Source organism: Phocoena sinus, chromosome 2, assembly GCF_008692025.1.
Source record: "Phocoena sinus isolate mPhoSin1 chromosome 2, mPhoSin1.pri, whole genome shotgun sequence".
NCBI classification, from domain to species: domain Eukaryota; kingdom Metazoa; phylum Chordata; class Mammalia; order Artiodactyla; family Phocoenidae; genus Phocoena; species Phocoena sinus.
Window position 1 is genome coordinate 51,642,079 of NC_045764.1, and position 26,750 is coordinate 51,668,828.

General features: G+C 39.5%; 1 protein-coding gene across 1 annotated transcript in view; it reads right to left on the bottom strand.

The window, feature by feature from the left end:
* The window catches only part of CERS3 (ceramide synthase 3), a 121,565-nt gene that overhangs the window by 88,777 nt on the left and 6,038 nt on the right, over window positions 1-26,750 (bottom strand). The window contains exon 2 of the mRNA XM_032623620.1: window positions 10,845-11,018. Coding sequence (XP_032479511.1) covers window positions 10,845-11,017 — 173 coding nt within the window. The 5' untranslated portion in view covers window position 11,018. The remainder of the gene's footprint in view (window positions 1-10,844; window positions 11,019-26,750) is intronic.

Sequence of the window (26,750 nt, forward strand, 5' to 3'; positions counted from 1 at the left end):
TAGATCATAAAGCACAGTGCTGTATTAAAAAAAAAAAGAAGATATGGAAGAAGGTCTTCTTACTATACCATTTATGTCAACTAACAATACATGTACTTTATGTTCATACTCATGTTTGACTGGGTTATACAAACAAAAAGCCATCAAATACCTACAGCAAGAATGGCAACAGGACTAGGAAATGAGGATAAAAGGTAGTTAATGAAAAAGTTAATTCAAATCAGTCAATCAATCAAAAGAGATCTAATACAGACCAAAGACATGCTGTGGTTCAAGGAATATGATTAATTCCCCCTCTGCATAAAAGTTCCAAATAAAACAAAAACTTAGATGATCTTAAAACTAACAAAGACTCAAAAAACATATATGACAGGATTTTGGATAAATAACAGAATTGGGTCATTTATCTAACCTACTAGTTAAAAATTTTTATTGGAGAAAACACTCACTGTCTTTACTAGTAGAATAATGCAAACACAAAATGGTTTAATATGGCAGGGTTCTCAATCACACTCACTCAATGTTATCTCCTCAAATATTAGAAATGAAGAAATTAGCAAAAATAAAAAAGCAAAGCAGAATTAAGAAAAGAAGATTTATTCAGTAAGGGAATACAACCAATCTCAAAGCCAAACGAAGTATAACATTCCCCTCTAGAGAGTCATGTGAGAGATAAAGGGTGGATAAGTATACACAATGGATAAAAATACATATCCATAGCATATTTGCAGATATGAGGATCATATCTACAGTCAAAGCATTAATTTAAAGAAGACTTGCTCCTTGGCAGGTACGACGCAAATTATGCAGTCTCGTCTGATCCCAGCAGGTCCGGGCCGAACCAGTGCCTAGCAGGTTCGAAGAGAAGAGAGCCATGTGGATGAAACACTCTCGGTGTTGCAGCCAGGAGTCAGTGCTGTGCCTCTGAGGTGGGAGAGCCAAATTCAGGACACTGGTCCACAAGAGACCTCCCAGCTCCACATAATATCAAACGGCAAAAAACTCCCAGAGATCTCCATCTCAACACCAGCACCCAGCTTCACTCAACGACCAGCAAGCTACAGTGCTGGACACCCTATGCCAAACAACTAGCAAGACAGGAACACAACCCCACCATTAGCAGAGAGGCTGCCTAAAATCATAATAAGTCCACAGACACCCCAAAACATACCACCAGAGGTGGACCTGCCCATCAGAAAGACAAGATCCAGACTCATCCACCAGAATACAGGCACTAGTCCCCTCCACCAGGAAGCCTACACAGCTCACTGAACCACCTTTAGCCACTGGGGACAGACACCGAAAACAATGGGAACTATGAACCTGCAGCCTGCAAAAAGGAGACCCCAAACACAGTAAGATAAGCAAAATGATGAGAAGACAGAAAAACACACAGCAGATGAAGGAGCAAGATAAAAACCCACCAGACCTAACAAACGAAGAGGAAATAGGCAGTCTACCTGAAAAAGAATTCAGAATAATGATAGTAAAGATGATCCAAAATCTTGGAAATAGAATAGAGAAAATGCAAGAAATATTTAACAAGGATCTAGAAGAACTAAAGATACAAGCAACGATGAACAACACAATAAATGAAATTAAAAACAGTCTAGATCAGGCTTCCCTGGTGGTGCAGTGGTTGGGAGTCTGCCTGCCGATACAGGGGGCATGGGTTTGTGCCCTGGTCTGGGAGGATCCCACATGCCACGGACTGGCTGGGCCTGTGAACCATGGCTGCTGAGCCTGCACGTCTGGAGCCTGTGCTCCACAAAGGGAGAGGCCACAGCAGTGAAAGGCCTGTGTACTGCAGAAAAATAAATAAATAAATAAATAAATAAAATAAATACTCTAGAAGGGATCAATAGCAGAACAACTGAGGCAGAAGAACGGATAAGTGACCTGGAAGATAAAATAGTGGAAATAACTACTGCAGAGAAGAATAAAGAAAAAAGAATGAAAAGAACTAAGGACAGTCTCAGAGACCTCTGGGACATTAAATGCACCAACATTTGAATTATAGGGGTTCCAGAAGAAGAAGAGAAAAAGAAAGGGACTGAGAAAATATTTGAAGAGATTATAGCTGAAAACTTCCCTAATATGGGAAAGGAAATAGTTGATCAAGTCCAGGAAGCACAGAGAGTCCCATACAGGATAAATCCAAGGGGAAACACGCCAAGATACATATTAATCAAACTGTCAAAAATTAAATACAAAGAAAACATATTAAAAGCAGCAAGGGAAACACAACAAATAACACACAAGGGAATCCCCATAAGGTTAACAGCTGATCTTTCAGCAGAAACTCTGCAAGCTAGAAGGGACTGGCAGGATATATTTAAAGTGATGAAGGAGAAAAACCTGCAACCAAGATTACTCTACCCAGCAAGGATCTCATCCAGATTTGATGGAGAAATTAAAACCTTTACAGACAAGCAAAAGCTGAGGGAGTTCAGCACCACCAAACCAGCTTTACAGCAAATGTTAAAGGACCTTCTCTAGGCAAGAAATGCAAGAGAAGGAAACAACCTACAATAACGAACCCAAAACAATTAAGAAAATGGGAATAGGAACATACATATCAATAATTACCTTAAATGTAAATGGATTAAATGCTCCCACCAAAAGACACAGATTGGGTGAATGGATACAAAAACAAGACCCATATATATGCTGCCTACAAGAGACCCACTTCAGACCTAGAGACACATACAGACTGAAAGTGAGGGGATGGAAAAAGATATTCCATGCAAATGGAAACCAAAAGAAAGCTGGAGTAGCAATTCTCATATCAGACAAAACAGACTTTAAAATAAAGACTATTAGAAGAGACAAAGAAGGACACTACGTAATGATCAAGGGATCGATCCAAGAAGAAGATATAACAATTGTAAATATTTATGCACCCAACATAGGAGCACCTCAATACATAAGGCAAATACTAACAGCCATAAAAGGGGAGACTGACAGTAACACAATCATAGTAGGGGACTTTAACACCCCACTTTCACCAATGGACAGATCATCCAAAATGAAAATAAATAAGGAAACACAAGCTTTAAATGATACATTAAACAAGATGGACTTAATTGATATTTATAGGACATTCCATCCAAAAACAACAGAATGCACACTTTTCTCAAGTGCTCATGGAACATTCTCCAGGATAGATAATATCTTGGGTCACAAATCAAGCCTCGGTAAATTTAGGAAAATTGAAATTGTATCAAGTATCTTTTCTGACCAAAACACTATGAGACTAGATATCAATTACAGGAAAAGACCTGTAAAAAATACAAACACATGGAGGCTAAACAGTACACTACTTAATAACGAAGTGATCACTGAAGAAATCAAAGAGGAAATTAAAAAATACCTACAAACAAATGACAATGGAGACACGACGGCCCAAAACCTATGGGATGTAGCAAAAGCAGTTCTAAGAGGGAAGTTTATAGCAATACAATCCTACTTTAAGAAACAGGAAACATCTCGAATAAAAAACCTAATCTTGCACCTAAAGCAATTAGAGAAAGAAGAAAAAAAAACCCAAAGTTAGCAGAAGGAAAGAAATCATAAAAATCAGATCAGAAATAAATGAAAAATAAATGAAGGAAACTATAGCAAAGATCCATAAAACTAAAAGCTGGTTCCTTGAGAGGATAAACAAAATGGATAAACCATTAGCCAGACTCATCAAGAAAAAAAGGGAGAAGACTCAAATCAATAGAATTCGAAATGAAAAAGGAGAAATAACAACTGACACTGCAGAAATACAAAAGATCATGAGAGATTACTACAAGCAACTCTATGCCAATAAAATGGACAACCTGGAAGAAATGAACAAATTCTTAGTAAAGCACAACCTGCCAAGACTAAATCAGGAAGAAATAGAAAATATGAACAGACCGATCACAAGCACTGAAATTGAAACTGTGATTAAAAATCTTCCAACACACAAAAGCCCAGGACCAGATGGCTTTACAGACAAATTCTATCAAACATTCAGAGAAGCGCTAACACCTATCCTTCTCAAACTCTTCCAAATATAGCAGAGGGAGGAACATTCCCAAACTCATTCTATGAGGCCACCATCACCTTGATACCAGAACCAGACAAGGATGTCACAAAGAAAGAAAACTACAGACCAGTATCACTGATAAACATAGATGCAAAAATCCTCAACAAAATACTAGCAAACAGAATCCAACAGCACATTAAAAGGATCATACACCATGATCAAGTGGGGTTTATTCCTGGAATGCAAGGATTCTTCAATATATGCAAATCAATCAACGTGATACACCATACTAACAAATTGAAGGACAAAAACCATATGGTCATCTCAATAGATACAGAGAAAGCTTCTGAGAAAATTCAATACCCATTTATGATTAAAAAAACTCTGCAGAAAGCAGGCATAGAGGGAACTTTCCTCAACAGAATAAAGGCCATATATGACAAACCCACAGCCAAAATCATCCTCAATGGTGAAAAACTGAAAGCATTTCCACTAAGATCAGGAACAAGACAAGGTTGCCCACTCTCACCACTCGTATTCAACATAGTTTTGGAAGTTTTAGCCACAGCAATCAGAGAAGAAAAGGAAATAAAAGGAATCCAAATTCGAAAAGAAGAAGTAAAGCTGTCATTTTTTGCAGATGACATGATACTATACATAGAGAATCCTAAAGATGCTACCAGAAAACTACTAGAGCTAAGCAATGAATTTGGTAAAGTAGCAGGATACAAAATTAATGCACAGAAATCTCTGGCATTCCTATACACTAACGATGAAAAACCTGAAAGTGAAATCAAGAAAACACTCCCATTTACCACTGCAACAAAAAGAATAAAATATCTAGGAACAAACCTACCTAAGGAGACAAAAGACCTGTATGCAGAAAATTATAAGACACTGATGAAAGAAATTAAAGATACAAATAGATGGAGTGATATACCACGTTCTTCGATTGGAAGAATCAACATTGTGAAAATGACTCTACTACCCAAAGCAATCTACAGATTCAGTGCAATCCCTATCAAACTACCACTGGCATTTTTCACAGAACTAGAAAAAAAAAATTCACAATTTGTACGGAAACACAAAAGACCCCAAATAGCCAAAGCAATCTTGAGAACAAAAAACGGATCTGGAGGAATCAGGCTCCCTGACTTCAGACTATACTACAAAGCTACAGTAATCAAGATAGTATGGTACTGGCACAAAAACAGAAATATAGATCAATAGAACAGGATAGAAAGTCCAGAGATAAACCCATGCACATATGGTCACCTTATGTTCGATAAAGGAGGCAGGAATGTACAGTGGAAAAAGAACAGCCTCTTCAATAAGTGGTGCTGTGGGCTTCCCTGGTGGCGCAGTGGTTGAGAATCTGCCTGCCAATGCATGGGACACGGGTTCAAGCCCTGGTCTGGGAAGGTCCCACATGCCGCAGAGCAACTAGGCCCATGAGCCACACTACTGAGCCTGCAAGTCTGGAGCTTGTGCTCCGCAACAAAAGAGGCCACGACAGTGAGAGGCCCGCACAGCACGATGAAGAGTGGCCCCCACTTGCCACAACTAGAGAAAGCCCTCACACAGAAACGAAGACCCAACACAGCCAAAAATAAATAAATTAATTAATTAAAATTAAAAAAATAAAAATAAATAAGTGGTGCTGGGAAAACTGGACAGGTACATGTAAAAGTATGAGATTAGATCACTCCCTAACACCATACACAAAAATAAACTCAAAATGGTTTAAAGACCTAAATGTAAGGCCAGACACTATCAAACTCTTAGAGGAAAACATAGGCAGAACACTCTATGACATAAAACACAGCAAGATCCTTTTTGACCCAACTCCCAGAGAAATGTAAATAAAAACAAAAATAAACAAATGGGACCTAATGAAACTTCAAAGCTTTTGCACAGCAAAGGAAACCATAAACAAGACCAAAACAGAACCCTCAGAATGGGAGAAAATATTTGCAAATGAAGCAACTGACAAAGGATTAATCTCCAAAATTTACAAGCAGCTCATGCAGCTCAATAACAAAAAAACAAACAACCCAATCCAAAAATGGGCAGAAGACCTAAATAGACATTTCTCCAAAGAAGATATACAGACTGCCAACAAACACATGAAAGAATGCTCAACATTATTAATCATTAGAGAAATGCAGATCAAAACTACAATGAGATATCATCTCACACCAGTCAGAATGGCCATCATCAAAAAATCTAGAAACAATAAATGCTGGAGAGGGTGTGGAGAAAAGGGAACAGTCTTACACTGATGGTGGGAATGTGAATTGGTATAGCCACTATGGAGAACAGTATGGAGGTTCCTTAAAAAACTAAAAATAGAACTACAATATGACCCAGCAATCGTACTACTGGGCATATACCCTGAGAAAACCATAATTCAAAAAGAGTCATGTACCAAAATGTGCATTGCAGCCCTATTTACAATAGCCAGGACATGGAAACAACCTAAGTGTCCATTAGCGGATGAATGGATAAAGAAGATGTGGCACATATATACAATGGAATATTACTCAGCCATAAAAAGAAATGAAATTAAGCTATTTGTAATGAGGTGGATGGACCTAGAGTCTGTCATATAGAGTGAAGTAAGTCAGAAAGAGAAAGACAAATACCATATGCTAACACATATATATGGAATTAAAAATAAATGTCATGAAGAACCTAGGGGTAAGACAGGAGTAAAGACACAGACCTACTAGAGAATGGACTTGAAGATATGGGGAGGGGGAAGGGTAAGCTGTGACAAAGTAAGAGAGTGGCATGGACATATACACACTACCAAATGTAAAATAGACAGCTAGTGGGAAGCAGCCGCATAGCACAGGGAGATCAGCTCGGTGCTTTGTGACCACCTAGAGGGGTGGGATAGGGAGGGTGGGAGGGAGGGAGATGCAAGAGGGAAGAGATATGGGAACATATGTACATGTATAACTCATTCACTTTGTTATAAAGCAGAAACTAGCACACCATTGTAAAGCAATTATACTCCAATAAAGAAGAAAGAAAGGAAAGAAAGAAAGAAAGAAAGAAAGAAAGAAAGAAAGAAAGAAAGAAAGAAAGAAAGAAAGAAAAAAGAGAAATAATGGTCCTGTTTGTTAACATGTCCAGGCTTCAAGGACAGAAATAACATTTTCAGTAGAACAGAGGAAGTATATAAGTACAGTTTTCTACTTTAGCATTATCCTTTCATTTCAAAAAAATCTAGAAAATCAATCAATTCATGTTATGTAACTGTAAATAAATATGAATAGGTACTTAATTAAAAACCTATTTTGAAAAAGGAGAGAATAAAGAAGCACAATAAGTATTTGATAAACTGAACTGAAAAGAGGAGGGAAATGACAGATCTTAGCTCTAGAAGGACCTTAGACTAAGATGAAACTTCCTGAACTTTCATTTTATTGATATAGAATAGAAGGGAAAAGTCCAAGAGAAAGAAAAGAGAATGTGAACTTCTGCTCCCATGTAAATGGTTCAAAGTTAGGTTAATTACCAGGAAATGAGTCTCAGGTTTGCTACTACTGCAGAACTGAGCCCTCAGATGGCCTCATTCAGACACCCACATAGCCCGCTCTTCCTTTAGCACTACATCAGTTACCTGTGAGCCAAAAGACAAGGAATCCCAGAGCACTACCCCCCACATATTTTTTTTTCAATATTGTTTTGTAGAATAAAAAAGAAGGCAAGCCTAGGCAGATATTAAGCATGTGAGGGCTTCCCTGGTGGCGCAGTGGTTGAGAGTCCGCCTGCCAATGCAGGGGACGCGGGCTCATGCCACGGTCTAGGAGGATCCCACGTGCCGCGGAGCAGCTGCGCCCGTGGGCCATAGCCGCTGAGCCTGCGCGTCCGGAGCCTGTGCTCCGCAACGGGAGAGGCCACAGCAGTGAAAGGCCCGCGGCCCTCGTACCACAAAAAAAAAAAAGAGCATGTGAAGTTTAAATACTTCTCCTAAACGGAAACAACAGCCTATTGCCATTAAGATTGATTCCCATTTCCTAAAGTTTGAAAGGCTCTTTGACCAGATTTAATCAGAGGGTTTTATATGAGAGAACAAAATATCTGAAGTAATGCAAGTCTCAGATAACATTTAAATCCACTGTACTATTTTGAGACTGTTTCAGTTGAAGACGGTTAGCAACAATCCTTTTTCAACTCCTGTAAACTGCTACACCTACCCTTCTTTAAAGAATCCCATCATGCCCTCATGTTGCTCAGTGGAAATGGTAGAGGTGGGGTATCTATTCATTGTACCATTAAGTAAAAGCAAAAAGATTACCTTCTGATTTTACTACCCCCATCCCTGCCTTGGACTCTTCCAGGACCATAATTTACTCTGAGATAATGTGCTTATTCCACAAGTGCTTAAATTTGAGTAGCTTAAATCCTCTCTAAATCATACTTCAGACACAAAAAAGAATGTATAGAAGAGTCTGGGTATACTAGTTAGAAATTGTTATTCTAGACCCCTCCCCACCAAAAAAATTAAAACATAAGGTAAAACTTGTAAGGAAAGGAAATTCTAAATACAAAGCAAATGTCAGTCACTTTCAAATGATCTACTTGTTTGTTCTTTATCCATCTGTCTCTCTACTTCCTGGGAAGGGCCCTTACTTCCTCATCTTAAATGGCTCCTGGTTAGTACTAAAGGATAAAAATAAGCCAGCCAAATCACAACTCCTGGTCACTTCCTAGAATGAGGAGGTGTAACACAAACACAGTCCAAGACAAAAGAAGGAAGCTTTCTTGTGATACATATACCATAGGATATGCTGAAACACTGTGTCAAATTTATACGAATTTTTGATAGTTAAGAAAAGTTCACATTTGCTATCATTCCCTTAAGCCATGTCTTCTATACTCCCAAAGGATATTAATTTACTCTCTTTTGCCACCAGGAGTATTTCATTGTGAAAGTCCAAGAAGTACCGGTACAGGGGAAAACAAAAACCCAGCAACCCTGAACCTGGTTTCATACCGTGGGGGTTAAAGTCCCAGATCTACTCCCGACATACTAACCATGTGACCTTGGCCATCTCACTTACCTCTCATTTTCTTGACTGAGATCACACCACTTATGATTTTCTGTACCTCTTAAAATATAAGTTTCTATTCAAGTGCAAGGTGTAAGTAATATTTTATTTATGATCTAAGTGGTTTAGTCTAAGGCAAATGATATAGAAGCCCTGAAAAAATATAAACTTATACTTCAAAAAGCATGATCTTGCTCCCATGTTAAATTTTCCTTCCTTCTATTGCATTAAAAGAAATATGAAAAAAAAGAGAGATATGAGATTAGTGGAGCAACACATAGTTTTCTGTAGTGTCATGGGATGGAAAAAACTAAGGGTGAGTAATTGGTAGTTAAAGTTATAAGGAGTTACAAAAGACTATACTTAACCCCTTGAGAAGAAGCAAGAATGGTCCTAGGAATTAAAAGAAGATTGGATTCCTTCCTGATAATTGTTGGAGAGGCCAAGACCAGGGCATAACAAGTAGGTCCTCCACAACTATGCTGCTTTGGCAAACAAAAATTTTTCTAGTTCACTGTCTGATCAAAATGTTAAAAATGGATCTGTCCACCAAAAAGTAGGAAATCTGCAGTGCAAATAAGTAGAGGACCTGCATGACAAGTTCAAAGATCACCGGACACTGCAAGAAAAGCAAGTATTTCAGGATAGCAGAGTAATTTGCCAATTTGGAAGTGCAGTGGCACAATGCTACTTTATTTAGGCATTCTTTGACAAATCCAAACATGTGAGTAAAAGTAAAATTAACTGTCAAAAAGGAAGAACATTTTCAGATGTTCTCAGCTAGAGCTTAGTGGTATTGAGGGGCTTTCTTTTCCTCCCAATAGCAATAGCACATTATTGGTCCAAGTGAAGCTGTTATTTGTACAAAAACATTTTGGACAATCCATGAAACAGAGTTGGTCAAACTAACTCTTGAGATAAGGACCCTGCAAATGGTTATAAACATATGATCTGCATTACAGTTAGTCTTGGACAAAATGATCTTTATCAGATTTTGTCTTAAGTTTATCCAAGTCTTGACATTTGAATATTGTTTTTGCTCCAAAAAAATTAATGTGCTAATAACAGTTTTTTGAAATAGAGACAACTACAGAGATTATAGATGAACATTTATCTTCAGTTATCATAACACTAGTACCGTTTTAATAGAAGGTTGGAGGTAATATCTATTTAAATTAAATTAAGAAAAAGAAAAGAAGTTTACTTTTTCTGAGAAAGCAAATTGATATTTTTCTTTGATTTCCTTATACCTTGGACTGAAGGTCTGCTATTAAAACTTTCAATAAACCTTTAAAGTAAACTATGCTATAAAGCAATATTAAGTTTGGTCTTTAATGAGCCATTTTTGCTATTTTATAGGCATTCTAAAATGATAATGCATCCCCTAGTCATACTCTCCTAATACTGCCAACAAAGACATGGGGATGCATATCCATTGTCAGACAACATGGTACATGGAACATGAGCTGAGTTCTTGTACCGTCATTGACACTAATAAGCTCTGTGATCCTTAATCTCTCTTGATCTCAATTTTCTTCATTGTAAAACTAATGTACTTGAGGAGATTGTGTTTCTAATTTTTATTTGTTCAGTCTAGATAATATTTAGTGTGCATTTAATTTCATGAACTCTCCTAAGAATCTGTAGCCCATTAGTGGTGACCTCCGAACAACACATTCTTTAAGAATCTTACCAAAATTCTTTATTCTAGAGGTGGGGCAAAGAAGGGGAATGGGGAGGAAAGACATACAAACACTACTTACTTTTCAAAAAAATGTCTGATAATTATCAAGCCAAAAGCATATGGAATGCTCATACATAAATGAGAGGGTTTCACAAAGACGAGTCCATCGTGATCTTCAAGATCTGACCACTTTGTTGTTGGAGGAAGCCAGAATCTTTCCAACCAAAACCATTCTTTAAACATCTGAAACATTCTAGAGAGATGGAAAAAGAATACATTAGATTTATAGAACAAATACTTAAAATTGAGACAACATTGACACCTTTAATCAAAATACCTAAACCCGAGAGTTTAGAACACAGGGTACTATTATTGAACAGAACGGAGTACTATTATTTACCGGGCTTCATGGAGCTTCATTGCATTAAACAGGAATTACTCTGCCAACACTCTCAGAAGAATTTCGGCTGTGGCATGGCAAACTGAAGTTTAATACACCACTGTTCACACTCTTGGCACAACATGTGTTAATATTATGGGTATGTGTCTTCCTCTTATATGTTTCTATCATATGAAAATTAATCTAACAATAATCTCTACAACTTCAACATGCCAAAGGCCAACCTCATGAAAGCTCCAAGTATGTATAAACCTTCGCTAGTATCCTAAGAACTTCTCCAGGAGATAAAGGGCAAGCATATTTAACTTTGTATTACAATAAAGAATTCAAATTAGTCCATGTCAACAAATATTTACAGAGATTCTACTATTTGTCAAGCCCTGTGCTAGGCACTGAGGATGCAAAAATTAAAAAGACAGCGTTCTTGCCTTAAGGACCTTATATTCTGTGGGCAAGGCAGGCCTGACAGACGACTCTGACACACTTTTTTCAGGTACAATGAAACAGGTTTGTAGTGGGTGCTGTGGGAACAAGGTGACCAGCACTGAGCCCAGCCAAGATGCGTCGGGAAAGCCCACTGGAGCAGATGATCTAGAACAATGTTCAAGATGTCTTAAATGGTAAGTGGAAGTAAACCAGAGAAAGGCAGGAAAATGGGAAAGAGGGAATAGAAGTTTTAAGGAGAGAAAGTACACTGATCAAGTAACCAGAAACATAGAAGAACATTTAGATGCTCCAATCTCATCATTTAGGCTATGACAATTTTAATCTTGACATTTTGACCTTGAGCATGTTTTGATGTAATCCTTTAACAGTTAATCAGACAAAGAAGTCAAATGTCGACAGATTCACAGCAGGGTGGTCAAAATAACTCTGTCAAAACCTCTTGATTTGTAAATACCAGGTGCCCATGGAACACCACCAGCAGTGTGGTTCCACCACAGCCTAAGAATCCAAGGTGTGGGATGCTGGGTCACACACAAGTGCCCAGAGTCTCGGTTTATTGTCCTGGCATAATTAATAATAGTGCCCCTTCCTTTCATAAGTGTCCCAGTTTGGGTAATAAATCATACGGTAACTCTCATCAAAAGGCTGGTGAGGGCTTCCCTGGTGGCGCAGCGGTTGAGAATCTGCCTGCTAATGCAGGGGACACGGGTTTGAGCCCTGGTCTGGGAGGATCTCACATGCCGCAGAGCAACTAGGCCCGTGAGCCATAACTGCTGAGCCTGCGCGTCTGGAGCCTGTGCTCCGCAACAAGAGAGGCCACGATAGTGAGAGGCCCATGCACCGTGATGAAGAGTGGCCCCCGCTTGCCACAACTAGAGAAAGCCCTCACACAGAAATGAAGACCCAACACAGCAAAAATAAATTAATTAATAAACTCCTACTCCCAACATCTTCTTAAAAAAAAAAAAAAATGGCTGGTGAGACAGTTCAGACTTGGTCACAGAGTGTCTGCAATCCAGGCTAAGGAGCTTGGGCTTTAACCAATGGAACCCAGGAAGAGTATTATGCAGAGGAATAAAATAATCAGATATTTTAGAAAGGTTGCTTGGGCAGCCAGGTCCTCTGAGAGCCCACGTGGTATCTTTGTGTCGATTAGAGGATGGTGTCCCCTCTGGGCAGACACAGCCCTTCTTGCCAGCAGAATGAGATCTGGGTTTCAGCCTCCAGAACCCTCGGCCAGGCACACACATGGCTGCTCTCTGGCAGCAATATGGAGTACATTTCAGGACACAGGAAGACTGAAGAGCAATTAGGAGTTTGAAGCACTAAATATGGTCAGAAATTGGAAGCTGCAGAGAGCAGCGGTATCAGGCAGCTGAACCTGCTGATCACGCCATTTATGAGATTACACATGAGATCCAAACTGGGTAGAGAATAAAGAGAGGCCAAGAAAGAAATGAGAAGGAGGGAAAAAAATACAAAACTCAAGGGACCAGAGGCCAAAGAACAAGTCTGGTGGAAGTGGGACCCAAGAGAGCAGAAAAACTCAATCAGAGGTGAGGATCAGAGTGGAGTATCAACATTACAGATTTCTGATTTCAGATGAAGAAGAATTCCAGAGTGTGGACATCAATATGCTTCAGAAAAATCCACACCAAAACCAAATAACTAACCATGGTGAGATATTTCCTACTTTATTTCATTTCTCATCTGCTGCTCAGAGACACGTGCGTGCAAAGTAGCAGGAAACCAGTCACACCCACACCTGCAAGCCTTGTGTGGAGAAGGAGAGGGGCTGCCTTCTTTTTCATGTATTAATCATTTTACTGTAACTTCTACCCTGGAGGAGGGTAAGTAGCATTAATACAGTTGCAAAATTGTGCAAATATGGTGGAATAAAGATCATCAGGAAATATTTACTGAATACTTTCTATCAGTCTTTGGGTCTACAGAAAGGAAAGGGATGATCCTAGACTTCAGGGAGCTTACAACTGAGTCAGGACTGACCTGGATTTGGACTAGGGAGGAGACAGTGAGAACTGATGAAAGAGTTGTTAGGAAGGAAGAATTAACACACTTTGGCAAGGGAGTTGAGGATTCCAGCCTGGCTGCCTGGGCCATCTGACATAACTAACCAAAGAGGGAATAAAGAGAGGAAATCTGCATTGAAGTGCACAGCCGGATTGGGTCAGAACAAGAGCAGGCACAATTCTTTGAGTGAGACTACAGCTAAAATTCAAAATTCCTACAGATCTTAGAAATGAGCCCAGGTCACGGGAGTCTCTCCTGTAATGGACAAACCTTGTACCGTGCCTGTGTCCCTCACTGCATCAGAGCGATCTACTCCTGCAAGGGGAGATCTATTTCTTCCTAAAAGTTTGCCTTAGCATGTTCATTACTATATTAGCTCCAAATTTAATAGACTATGACTCAGGGAACAAATAGCAATGGCAGTGAGTTAGTTTTGATACTATTATAATAATCATTATACAAAATAGTTTGCTCACTCCTAAAATGTAACTCCAGGCAGTAAAGATTATTTTGTCCAGTGTGAAATATAACTAAATAAACAGCTTACAATGGTTATATAGGGGTTGCCACGCTAAATAATATGCAAGCAATGAAAAAAGATTTGTTGAAAGCCTAGTAACTTTAGTATCAAACAACAAAAAACATATATGGGGAGAGAGAAAGAACTCAGAAGTTAAGGGTGGCCCCTTGGTATATGTAGTTCAAATTGAGAAAAAAAATCTACACTATTTCCTCTTTCTTCATGTGCTGCCACCAAACATCAATTACTGCAGCTTCAAAAGAGTTAAGAATCTCTTCTTCACAGGACATACAAAAATTAACTCAAAATGAAGCACAGATCTAAATATAAGGGCTAAAATAATAACACTCTTAGAATATTATACAGGAGTAAATCTTCAACACCTGGGGTTAAGCAAAGCCTTCTTGCATATGACACCCAAAGCACAAACAGCAAAATAAAAAATAGATAAATTGGACTTCATCAAAATTAACACATTTTGTGTTTCAATGGATACCATCAAGAAAGTTAAAAGACAATCCATATACAGAGTGTGGAGAAAAGGTAACACTCTTGCACTGTTGGTGGGAATGTAGATTGATACAGCCATTATGGAGAACAGTATGGAGGTTCCTTAAAAAACTAAAAATAGAACTACCATATGACCCAGCAATCCCACTACTGAGCATATACCCTGAGAAAACCATAATTCAAAAAGAGTCATGTACCAAAATGTTCATTGCAGCTCTATTTACAATAGCCAGGACATGGAAGCAACCTAAGTGTCCATCGACAAATGAATGGATAAAGAAGATGTGGCACATATATACAATGGAATATTACTCAGCCATAAAAAGAAATAAATGGAGTTATTTGTAGTTAGATGGATGGACCTAGAGTCTGTCATACAGAGTGAAGTAAGTCAGAAAGAGAAAGACAAATACCATATGCTAACACATATATATGAAAGCTAAGAAAAAAAAAAAAAAGGTCATGAAGAACCTAGGGGCAAGAAAGGAATAAAGACACAGACCTACTAGAGAATGGACTTGAGGATATGGGGAGGGGGAAGGGTAAGCTGTGACAAAGTGAGAGAGTGGCATGGACATATATACACTACCAAGCGTAAAGTGGATAGCTAGTGGGAAGCAGCCGCATAGCACAGGGAGATCAGCTCGGTGCTTTGTGACCACCTAGAGGGGTGGGATAGGGAGCGTGGGAGGGAGGGAGATGCAAGAGGGAAGAGATATGGGAACATATTATATGTATAACTCATTCACTTTGTTATAAAGCAGAAACTAACACACCATCGTAAAGCAATTATACTCCAATAAAGATGTTAAAAAAAAACCACAGACAATCCATTGAATGGGAGGAAATATTTGAAAATCATATATCTGATAGGGACTTGTATTTAGAATATATGAAGAACACTTAGAACTCAATAATAAAAGGACAAATAACCCAATTTTAAAATGGGCAAAGGATCTTGAATAGACATTTCATCAAAGAAGATATACAAATGGCCAATAGGCACATGGAAAAATGCTCAACATCATTAACCATGAGGGGAATGCAAATAAGAAACAAACCCAGAGATACCCTTCATTATACCCACTAAGATGGCTATAATCAAAAAGATAACAATGTTGGCAGGATGTGGAGAAATTGGAACCTCATATATTGCTTGAGGGAAAGTAAAATGGTGCAGCTGCTGTGGAAAATAGTCCGCAGTTCCTTGAAATGTTAAACACGGAGTTATCATATGACCCAGCAATCCTACTCCTAGGTATATACTCAAGAGAATTGAAAAGATTCATGCTATGACATGGATGGCTCTTAAAAACATGCTAAGTAAAAGAAGCCAGGCAGAAAAGGCACATATTGTATGATTCCGGTCATGTGAAATGTTCAGAATAGGCAAATAAAGGGAGACAAACAGTAGTTTAGTAGTTCCTTAGGGTGTACATGGGGGTGTGGGGGGAAGTGGGGAGTGGCTGCTAATAGGTACAGGGTTTCTTTTGGGGGTGATGAAAATGTTCATAAATTGAATGTGGTGCTGGTTACACAACTCTGTGAATATACTAAAAAAAACATTAAATTGCACACTTTGGGTGAATTCTATGGTATGTGAGTTATATCTAAAATAAAAAAAGTTAAAGTCTCCTTCTGACTTATATATACTACCAAATGTAAAATAGATAGCTAGTGGGAAGCAGCCACATAGTACAGGGAGATCAGCTCGGTGCTTTGTGACCACCTAGAGGGGTGGGATAGGGAGGGTGGGAGGGAGACGCAAGAGGGAGGGGATATGGGGATATATGTATATGTATAGCTGATTCACTTTGTTATAAAGCAGAAACTAACACACCATTGCAAATCAATTATACTCCAATAAAGATGTTAAAAAATTTTTTTAATAAAATAAATAAATAAAAGTCTCCTTCTCAGCTTCATCCTCCTTTAACTTTTATATCTTTTAATCCATGACTCAGCCTGAACTTCATGCTAAAGCTTCCTATCATCTCATTTAAGGGTCTTGAGTTTTACCTCCCAAATTCACCTGAGTCAAGGTTGTGTCCATGGGAAATTCCCAGGCGGTGCAGTGGTTAGTGCTCCGCACTTTCACCGCCAAGGATGTGGGTTTGCTCCCTGGTCAAGGAACTAAGATCCCACAAGCTGTGCGGTGCAGCCAAAAAAAAAAAAAAAAAAAAAAGATTGTGTTCATGAACCCAGAAAAATAAGTAGTGAAGGAAAGACTATATCCAGATTCAGACTTCAGCATGTTTTTAAAGTTAATGGCTTTCTGGGAGAAAATAAAAATTTCATGCTTTAAAAAGTAAAAACAGACTAACTCCTCTGAAGGGGAAATGGCTCTCTCAGATGACAGACTTTGGTATAGAGTGTTCAGGTCAACAGTCTAGCTCTGGGCAGTGGGCTTTACTCATCCAGGCTAACCCTCCAGCCAGCCTCTCTACCATACTTGCTCTCAAGACGAGATCCAGGGCTAAGCAGAGAGAGAACTGGGACTGGCACTTTCCTCCTCTTTTCTGCCATTTCATTCTAGTAGCAAGAAGCAAGTCACATTCTCTTAGCCTCTCAGTAGCTGTCTTAAGGCCACAAGCCTGTTCCAGGACCTCTGGCATCCTTTACAGTCATCTTTCCCTGACTCTAGTGTACAGGATGTGCTGTTCTTGAGGTAGCCCAGCTTCCAGCCCTCCTAGTAGCAGAGGAAATCAGCAATGTGTGTAGAGTTGGTACCATGCCTTTCCCACTGTGAAAGCCAAGATGGACAATTTTCCATCTGCTAGCAGTTGACCTGGGATGGCCTGGGGTTGGCAAAATGGAGGCTTTACTCAGGACTTTGAATCTGGACCAGACTGGGACGAGCTGCATCAGCAGCAGATGGCATTCTGCCTAGGCTGCTGCTGCTGAGAAGACAGTTGTCATTTCTCAGCTTTCTGGCTTTCCTGATCACCTTAGTCTCTTGGTTTCTACTGTGGTCCAGGTCTGGCCCATCACCCTTCTTTTGGTGCTGTGAGTCACTTTCAGTGAAGCCTTTTGTTTAAGGTAGTAAGAAAGAGGTGGATTCCATTGCTTACAATCAAGAGCACTGACTGATACACCTAGCATTTTCCCCACTCTCCTTCAGGAGAAACAGCTCCAATTAAGCTGTCTGAACCTTAAATTTAGCAGAAGTGCCTGTTCTTAGGATTTCCTTCTAAAGTTTAAATGGGGAAGCAGGAACTCCCTTGAGTAACTGAGGAGGGACTGGCAGCCTGTAGCATCTGTCAGTTTCTCCCTCTGGTTAGCCTTGGATCTCATCTTGCCCACAATGGGCACTTGTTGGTCCCCTTTTCTTTCTTTCTCTCCCATTTTTGCTCCTGTTCTGCCTACATTTCAAATGCGACAGTGGCACTCAGTCACTACTTAAGGGTTTTTTGGTTGTTCAGTGTAACAGAGGCTGCTGGCTTCCCTGACTCAGCCTTAAAAAGATGCCTGGTGGATGACAAACATTACCTACACAGTGAGTGGAACGGTACCTGTATGCTGTGTTAACTAACTATTGTGATATTTAAACAATCCTTAGATGGAAAGAGAATTAGAAAATATTGAGATGGAGAGATACCTGTGTTTTTAAAACCCCACAAGTTACTGCTCTAAAAAAAAAAAAAATCCTGAGCATTTGCAACAATGAATCTGTCATTCAGGAGCCCTGCCTGTGACTCAGTCACTTTTGAACACTCTGAGAAGCTCACTGACTCCCACATCAAACTCATAGCCCATATCTCATCTTGATTCATTTGGCTGAACTCTAGGCCTTTCTGGCAACTGAAAATTGCCAACCATGTTGACAACTTTTCAGTCTCTGCTTAGTGTTCTCTCAGAAGCAAACGTATTCATTTACTCCTTGGCCATTCTCAGTCCCTTTTTTTCTCATCAGCTACTCAAACTCCATTTTTTTCCCATCCTTTGTACATTCTCTAAGTACTGAAATTCCTACTTAACATAAAAAAAAATCTGAAGGAACTACAATTTTTATTTATATAAAAGAATCTGAAGCTATTTTTAAAAATAGGAAATATTTACAAGAAAAGTACCTGCAGTTATTTCTTTTTACTTTGGGGAAGTTCAGTAATGGAGGTGGCATCATAGCCCAGCTGTGTTTTCCCAGTAATACTGTGGAAATTTTAAACCCTATTTTCCAGTGCCAGCAGTTTGCAGGAAGACAATCTAATGAATGTAGGTTTTTATGACTCATTATTTTCTGACCTCATGGATACAGAACCCATCAGGGTGAAGGAAGCCTGTTGAACCACTTTCTCAGACACACACCATTAAATCTGACCTTAGTACTTGAAGAAATAAAATTATCTGGGTTACAAGTTTATCACTATTTGAAGCAACATTTTTGTAAAGTACTGAAAAAATGTGGTACTCTAACTATTGCTGAGGTAAGAACTCCAAGTCAGGCTGAGTCTTTGGACAGCTTCTGGTAACTATCCATCTAATCCCTACTGTAAACATCACATCAGTTTAGAAGATAACTCTACAGAACATATCTCTTGGACAGAGGAGAGTGACAAGAAAGTATCTCTACAGAACAGAAAATATCTCTCAGATAGAGGACGGTGATGAGAAATGGGAAGTTAGGAAAACAAGTTAAATTGAAGTAAAGGCATATTCCTGAGCAATGCAGTGAGAGACACTCTTGAATCAGTATTCACAATTTCTGAGTATTATTATGGTTGGAGGATATGAGAGTTGGTGAGAGTTTTTGTGACTGGGTGACCAGCTGGATTACAGAGGGGCCAGGGTTCTCTGGTGAAGAGAAAGTCAGCTCCAGAAGAGCAAGGACTTTGCGTGGCTCATACACTACTGTATACCCAAAGTTTGCCACACAGTAGACACTATACAAGTGCTTGCTGAATGAACTGATGGAGGGTTTACTGAGGCTGGAATGGAGTTTTGAACAATAAAGGCATGATACTATGGCCAGAAATTATATCTAATTTATTGATAACTATGTACAACTTCATTTTCGTTAGCTGGAGAACAATTTTTAAAATCTGGTGTAGGAGGTCAGGTAAACATGTTTATCCACCTTTAGTCTACCTTAACTCTACTAACTCAACCAAAAGAACTGGTTTATGCCTTTAAGATAAAACACAAAAGAAAACATGAGCAGCTACTTGCTTCCTGTGAACAGTGTAAGGACTGAGCCAGCTGTAACTTCCAATTCTGAAAGCATTTTGAGTTGCGCCATTTCGAATGGATAAGACAATGCAAATGACAGAGCAACTTAACTCTGAAGGATATTTATTATGACTAAGTTAGTTTATAAAAAGATAATAAATGCCTGGGCTTATAACTTTAGAAAACTGAAGAGAAGGGAAAAAAAAAACCCTATACTTTATGTAAAGAAGTAATTAACTTACAACAAGATAAAAACAATTTTAATTCCCTCATATTGAATTTTACAATTATACCAATTTAAAGCCTCAAAGAAATTCAGAACAGATTTAGAGATGAAAAAGAAAATTTCAGAAGATCTGTAGCAGAAACATGGTATTGCCTCAAAGATGCCATTGAGGGGTGTCGGGAAGTCCTAAGTATCCATTGATTCTGCCTTTTAGTTACAGACACCCCCCCCCCCCAGTTTAACCTGGCACGTGGCTACCCTGCCACACGAGGCAACATTTCCCAACCTCCCTCTAGCACGGCTAGGTGCGGCCATGCGTGACCGTGTCTGGGTCAATGACACAGGAGTGGGAACTGATTTGGGTAACCTCCCTAAAGACCAAGCTGCATGTCCTGGCTTCCCTCTGTCTTCCTTCCTGACAGCTGGAAATGGGGATGACAGAACTGGAGCAATTTTTGAAGCCAATTAGCACATTAGCCCTGGTCCACCCATATCTGAACTGTTATGTACAAGAGAAATAAACTTCTATTTCATGTAAGTCATTAGATTTTGACCCTGTTTGCCTGCTCTGTGAAATAAGTCTGGTCCCTTTGGTCCCTTTACCTACTTCCCTTTGCCAGCTGGCCCAGGACCTTTCCAAGTAGGGAGTAGTGGAGAGATACTGCAGGAGGAAGAAGTTTCGCTTTTGGCTCTGGTGCACTCCCAGTGAAGACTCCAGCAGCCCCCATCAGCCAGCAGAATCCACCGGCACCTTCCTGGGGAGTTTTGTGGCCAGAGTGTCTCCAGCGAGACACTTCCCGATGAACAGCACCCTAGAGGGCAGATTTCCCGCAAGTTTCTGAGGGCTAGTTCCATAGCCAGCCAGTTCTGCTGGTTTTCCATAGCGACCCCTCTGTGCCCTCTTCATCAGGGTCTGCACATCAGCCCTGGAGGCCTCTTCCTTGCGTACTGTATCTCTGCCCCAGGGGTCGTGACTGCTTCCTATAGCTGTGATTCCTATACTCTTTAGAGTTCTTCCTACTGGCCGATCCTTCATTCTCTAATCCTGATTGACTTGATGGAAAAGTCCAACAAACTTTATGTGCTTACTCTAACACTAATTAACAAAAGCTTAAGTTATATTGAGCAAATCAAAAAGGCCTCTGAAATTGAAATTAGAAGAAAGGGCCTTCTCATTTTCCCCTTCTAATACTGTATATAGAGTTTGCTTATAGAGTAAAAGTTGACTTGAGATTTTAGGAAGATGTGCTTCTGACTTTTTGCTTCCACTGATTCCAAAGCATAGGTTAATGTCCCCAAGAGCCAGCTATCACTTTCTACTAGAACAATACTCTTTCATTGTTAGTACACATTATGGAAAAATTTCCAGCAAAACTAATAAACCCCTAAAATGCCAACAAGGCACTTGGCATCTGTACGGGGTCATGTTCTCTCTCAAGCGAAGGCTCTCCCCTGGTGCTGTTCTCTTCAGGCCATGTTTCTCTTGGCTCTATAATAAGACTTCACAATATGCCTTGATCTAGGTTCCTAACTTAAATATCCCCTTCCTAACTCAAATAATGAGCCAGTGAAGTTTTAATTCCTAGAAAAGCACAGGCAGGGTCACCATTTGCTGTTGTGTGCAGAAGAAACCCCACCTGGGGATGGCTCTGCCTGAGGCTTATTGCCCAAAACAACTCCAGCTGTGTCTGGAGGCAGCGCTCACCTTCCTCCCCCTGTGTGCACTCTTCTGTGAGTGAGAAGCTTGTGGCATGGCCCTGGACCACTGGACCCCTGTCTGCTTTTCCAGGCTCACTTGTGCATCCCTCACTTTGTGATCCCACAAGCAAGCCGGTCAGCTTTATGACCCTTAGAGCAGAAGGGAAAGTCCTTTCCTGCCTCGGGGCATATGCATAGACTATTCCTTCTGCCTAGAATGCTCTTTTCACCCATCTTCACCCTACTCTCTCCTCCTTATCCTTCAAGTCTCAATTTAAGTATCTCTAAGATCTTCACCAAGACTTTCCATGACCCCTGCACCCCCATCACTCTTAGAGCTAAAAGAAATACTCCTGTTAGATGCTATCATCACTCCATTCTTTTTCTTCATAACATGTATCAAATTTGTAATTATATGTATGTTGATTTGATTAAAGTCTGGTTCCCTCCCCAGACTTCCAGATCCATGAGGTCAGGGGCTAAAATTGTTTTACTCACAATAGCACCCATAACTTGGCATATGTAAAGCGTACAAACAGTAAATGCTAAATAGATATTAAGGGAGCCAGTATAACACAGTCGTCAAGCACATGGACTCTGGAGCCAGACTGCCTGGGTTCTGACACTTAGCTAGCTATGTGCCCTTGGACAACTAACTTAATGTCAGTTTCCCCATCTACAAAATGGAAATAATAATTGTACCACCCTGATGAGGTTGTTTAAATAACAAAGTGAGTAAATATTTGTAAATCACTGTATTACATGCCTGTTAAATGTAAATTGGAGTCAAGCTATCAAATACCAGGTTGCCCTTCTAAAGAGAGCAACTAAATGAACTTCCAGGTCATAAAATTCTATAATTTACACCTATTAAATTAGAAGACATTATTTAAAAATAATACTCAGTGCTAACTATGCTATAAATGTCTCATATATATCATTTACATATAAATGTACATTCCTATGTTACTGGTGGCAACGTAAATGATACTACCCTTTTGGAATCGGATAATAAATTTTAGGAGTCACCAAAATGTTCCTGCCTACCTAGAAATACATGTAAACTGGAAAGAAAACTTTTTAAACTATAGTTAATAAATAACACTTCAGTACTAGTAAATAATGGATTTTTAAAATATGGAATGTTTAAGTACATTTTGAAATGTTAACTCTAATAATAATCAATTAATGCTAAAATTGTAAAATTTATAAACATGAAAAGTGTTATGACACGTTTAAAAAAGAAAATTCAAAATTATATCTATACTATGATCATATGACGGTATATGATCTCGTATAATATACTATTTTAATCATACACATATATGTGTGTGAGCGTGTGTGTAAAGACAAAAACTAGAAAGAAACATGAAAAAATAATTGATATGCTAGAACAGTAAAACTCTGCATATTTAAGATTTTAAATTATTGTTTTCCCAGTATGCACCCAGCTTCCCATACTAAAAGGTGTTATTAAGGTGATTTATTTCACATTAATATATTTTAAGAGGCTAACTTTTTAAGTTAATGTTTCATATACAAAAAGTAATAGATGATTTGAAGTAAGGCAAGTTTGCTACCTACGTAAAACTTATCACAGCCTTTTTACACACACAAACAGGTAACTGAAAATTTAAAATGTGCTTCCTTGCTCAACAGGAAGACAGGCTTGTGTGACCTATCTATAAACTGACTTTAGATTCTGGAGATAATAAAGATAATGCAGAAAAAGCCATTTAAGGAGGGAGTATTCACCAAAAAGTAATTCTCCTGGATGCCTCTTCACCTTTATCGGATCTCTGGTTCATCTCTGTCCTGGTCATTAATTGACAAAGATTGCCAAAGGCCAGCTCAGGAACAAGAGAGGTAAGTGACTGAGGAAGTTTATTTAGACTGGTAACATGGATAGGAGGTTGCAGAAAAACAGGTAAGACTGAAATCAGAAGGGTGTAAAGCAAAATTACACAATGGATAAGTTTTAGAAGAATGCAAATCCTGGGGTTCAAAGAAAAGGGGTCCAAGATGATTGAGAAGAAATCTATGAGAAAGTTACATAGATTTGATAATTCTGCCTTCAAAGGTAGAATTCCCTTCCCCTCTTCCCCCTGTTCCCGCCCCCCTTTTTAGTTAACTTTAGAAGTCTAAAATATAAATTAACAGCTGGGTAACCAGGCAATGGTGTTGCAATGTAAAGAAATTTTAACCCAATTACCATCATGTCAGCATTTCCTTTCCAGTTGCTGTTAAATATGTTGCTCCTCTCTGCCGCATCCTTCCTTGCAAGCTCTCCTCCCTTGCCTGGTGAGTCACACATCTTGCTTCATAAATTATGCTGTTATTAGTCTCAGGCACAAGGGACTGATGCAGGCAAAAGCAAGGGAGTTGAGAACCTCGCTGCTGCTAGTGACTCACAGAGGAACCCGAGGCCAGGCCCTGATTCTGTCTCAGGTTTTCCCACTGGAGAAACTGGAGGATTGGCTGGGTGCAAAGCCCTCCTGTGCACTGTGGCAGGTTCTGCAGAAGCTCCCCACTCACTGAGTCTCAGGTCAGGAAGACCACCATACAAATCGCAAGCCTGCAATTTAAGAATTTTTTAAAAAGAATGCAGTGCTACATACACTGCCTCAAGTAGCTCACTGTCTTTCAAACAGCTGAAAAAGAAAGAACCTTGGCCCTGGAGTCAGACAGCCCGTTCAAGGGCCAGACCTGTCAATAGCTAGGTCTTCTACAACTCAATCTCTGAATCTTCGTCTGAATTAAATGGTGCTAATTCTACCTACTGCAAAGACCTGCTGTGGATTAAGAGTGATTAGGTATGTATGTACTTTACCTGAATACAGTAAAGTACAGAATCAGTGTTATGTAATGATACTATCTTATTATCCTGACTTTATTGGGTAGGGGCAAGAATCCCATGTCAGGCTGGTTTAAATAATAAGATTAAATGCTAAGCTTAAAAAGATTCTCCAAGGGAGAGGAATGGGACATCTCCTGCTCCTTCACAGCTGCCTTCCCGCCACTATGTCCACATCTCTCACTACTGGGAAAAGATAACTCGTTTCATATTCTTCTTTCAGTAAAGGAAGCCCACATAATGGGCAAAAACTCTGCTAAACAGAAAGTCCAGAGACAAGTCCTGGAGAGGCTGTCTTGCATAGAGTCACCTAGTTCCAACCTTTCCAATGATCAGACTCACCTGGGGGATGCCCAGACCTTCCCCCCACAACACAATGGGATAGAATTTCAGGACAGGACAGTAGGAACCCAAGGCCTATTGGCTTGTCAAGAATAGATGTTTGGGAATCTGAATGCCCATCCTACCCCTTTCCAGCTATATGACCTCATCTGTAAAACAGATATAATGATTTTTATGTTTGTAAACTCTAGGTCAGGATGAAATGAGGTCATGTGTCTAAATCACTTTGTAACGCTCGGTGTATAGTAAGTGCCCAGTAAGCTGCAAGTGTTGGTACTGTGGTCACTATTTACATTTCCTCATCAATGGCACTATGGATTTCCAGGTGGCATAACAGCCAGCCATCATTCACTGATTTCCTATAATACCCTGATCAGTATTGAGGTTACCCGACCAAGTGTTGGTGGCGGAGCAGCTTTTCTGAGGGATAATCCATTTCCTTGACAGGGTAATTCATTTCCTCAGTGTCAGCAGGATTTCTTACAACACGGTAGTCGTCAGGGGCAGTGTCACCAAAGGAATCTCTTATGAAAGAGAGTGAAATCTATAGAAGGGTACAGAGCCACACCTTGATCAAGAAGGAATCTGGAACATCTGTCTCACTCACTGATAAAGAGGAAGCAAGTTACTTTTAGGGAAGGACTTGGTGTTATTAGAGAACTGATGAAGCAAGCCTCCAATTTTAATATTTAAAATATATGCTTATGAAATGTTTCCTGCTGCCACTGCAGAAGGAAACATCCCTTAGAAAAGAACAAGATGACAAAGATTCCCATAATCTTCAGATGAGAGTGGGGTGCAGTGGGTGTGAGAACCTAGAGCAGAGGGCAGGGAAGCAGTGAAGGAGTACAGAAAAATAATCTCAATTACACATTCCCAACAGTTTCCTTCTTTAACTCAGAAATCATTAATAAATAAATAAAAGGGGAGATTTCCCCCTGGCAAGAAGTGCTGGCATGAGATTAGGAAATTGGGCACCTGCTGGGATAGTCACTGTTTCGTCCTCTGAGCAAACAGGGATGGGTCATCTCCCTTCCTCAGCCCAGCCTCTCCCTCTGTCCATGGCCACTAGCTCTTGCTATTTACTCACCAAGAGTAAGTAACTCATAACATCTCAAAACTGAAAAGAACTAGTCATTCCTATCTAGCTCTATCTAATGCAAGAAGCCCCTTAAAGAAAAAAAAATGCATAACACCCAGATTTTAAGTAGATAGGGGGAAAGACAGAGACACCGAGACAGACAGAGACATAGAGAGACATATAGGGTATCTGCAAAGTCTGCAACATAGAGAAAATATTTCATTTATTAATTATACTTATGGGGGAGATTAATGATTAAATCCATGGCTTTAAATTTAGGCATCTTTTGGGATTTCCCCGGTGGTCCAGTGGTTAAGACTCCGTGCGCCCAATGCAGGGGGCCCAGGTTCAATCCCTAGTCAGGGAACTAGATCCCGAATGCTGCAACGAAGATCCCACATGATGCAACGAAGACCCAGCACAGCCAAATAAATAAATATATTTTATTTATTTTATTTTATAAAAAATTAGGGATATTTTGACTGCAAAAGTATCTGGAAGAAAAAACATTCTGGGTATATTATACGAAAATGTAACATATTTAAAAATAAAAATTTCCCTAGGTTTCCAGACTTTTCAAATATACATTCTTTTCAAAAGGGCATCCTTAAATTTCTGTCCAATATATATTTATATGATTTTCATTTGTCTCTGATTTCTGCCATTAGCTGTTGTGAATCAGAGAAAACACCATGCTGACACGTACCAAG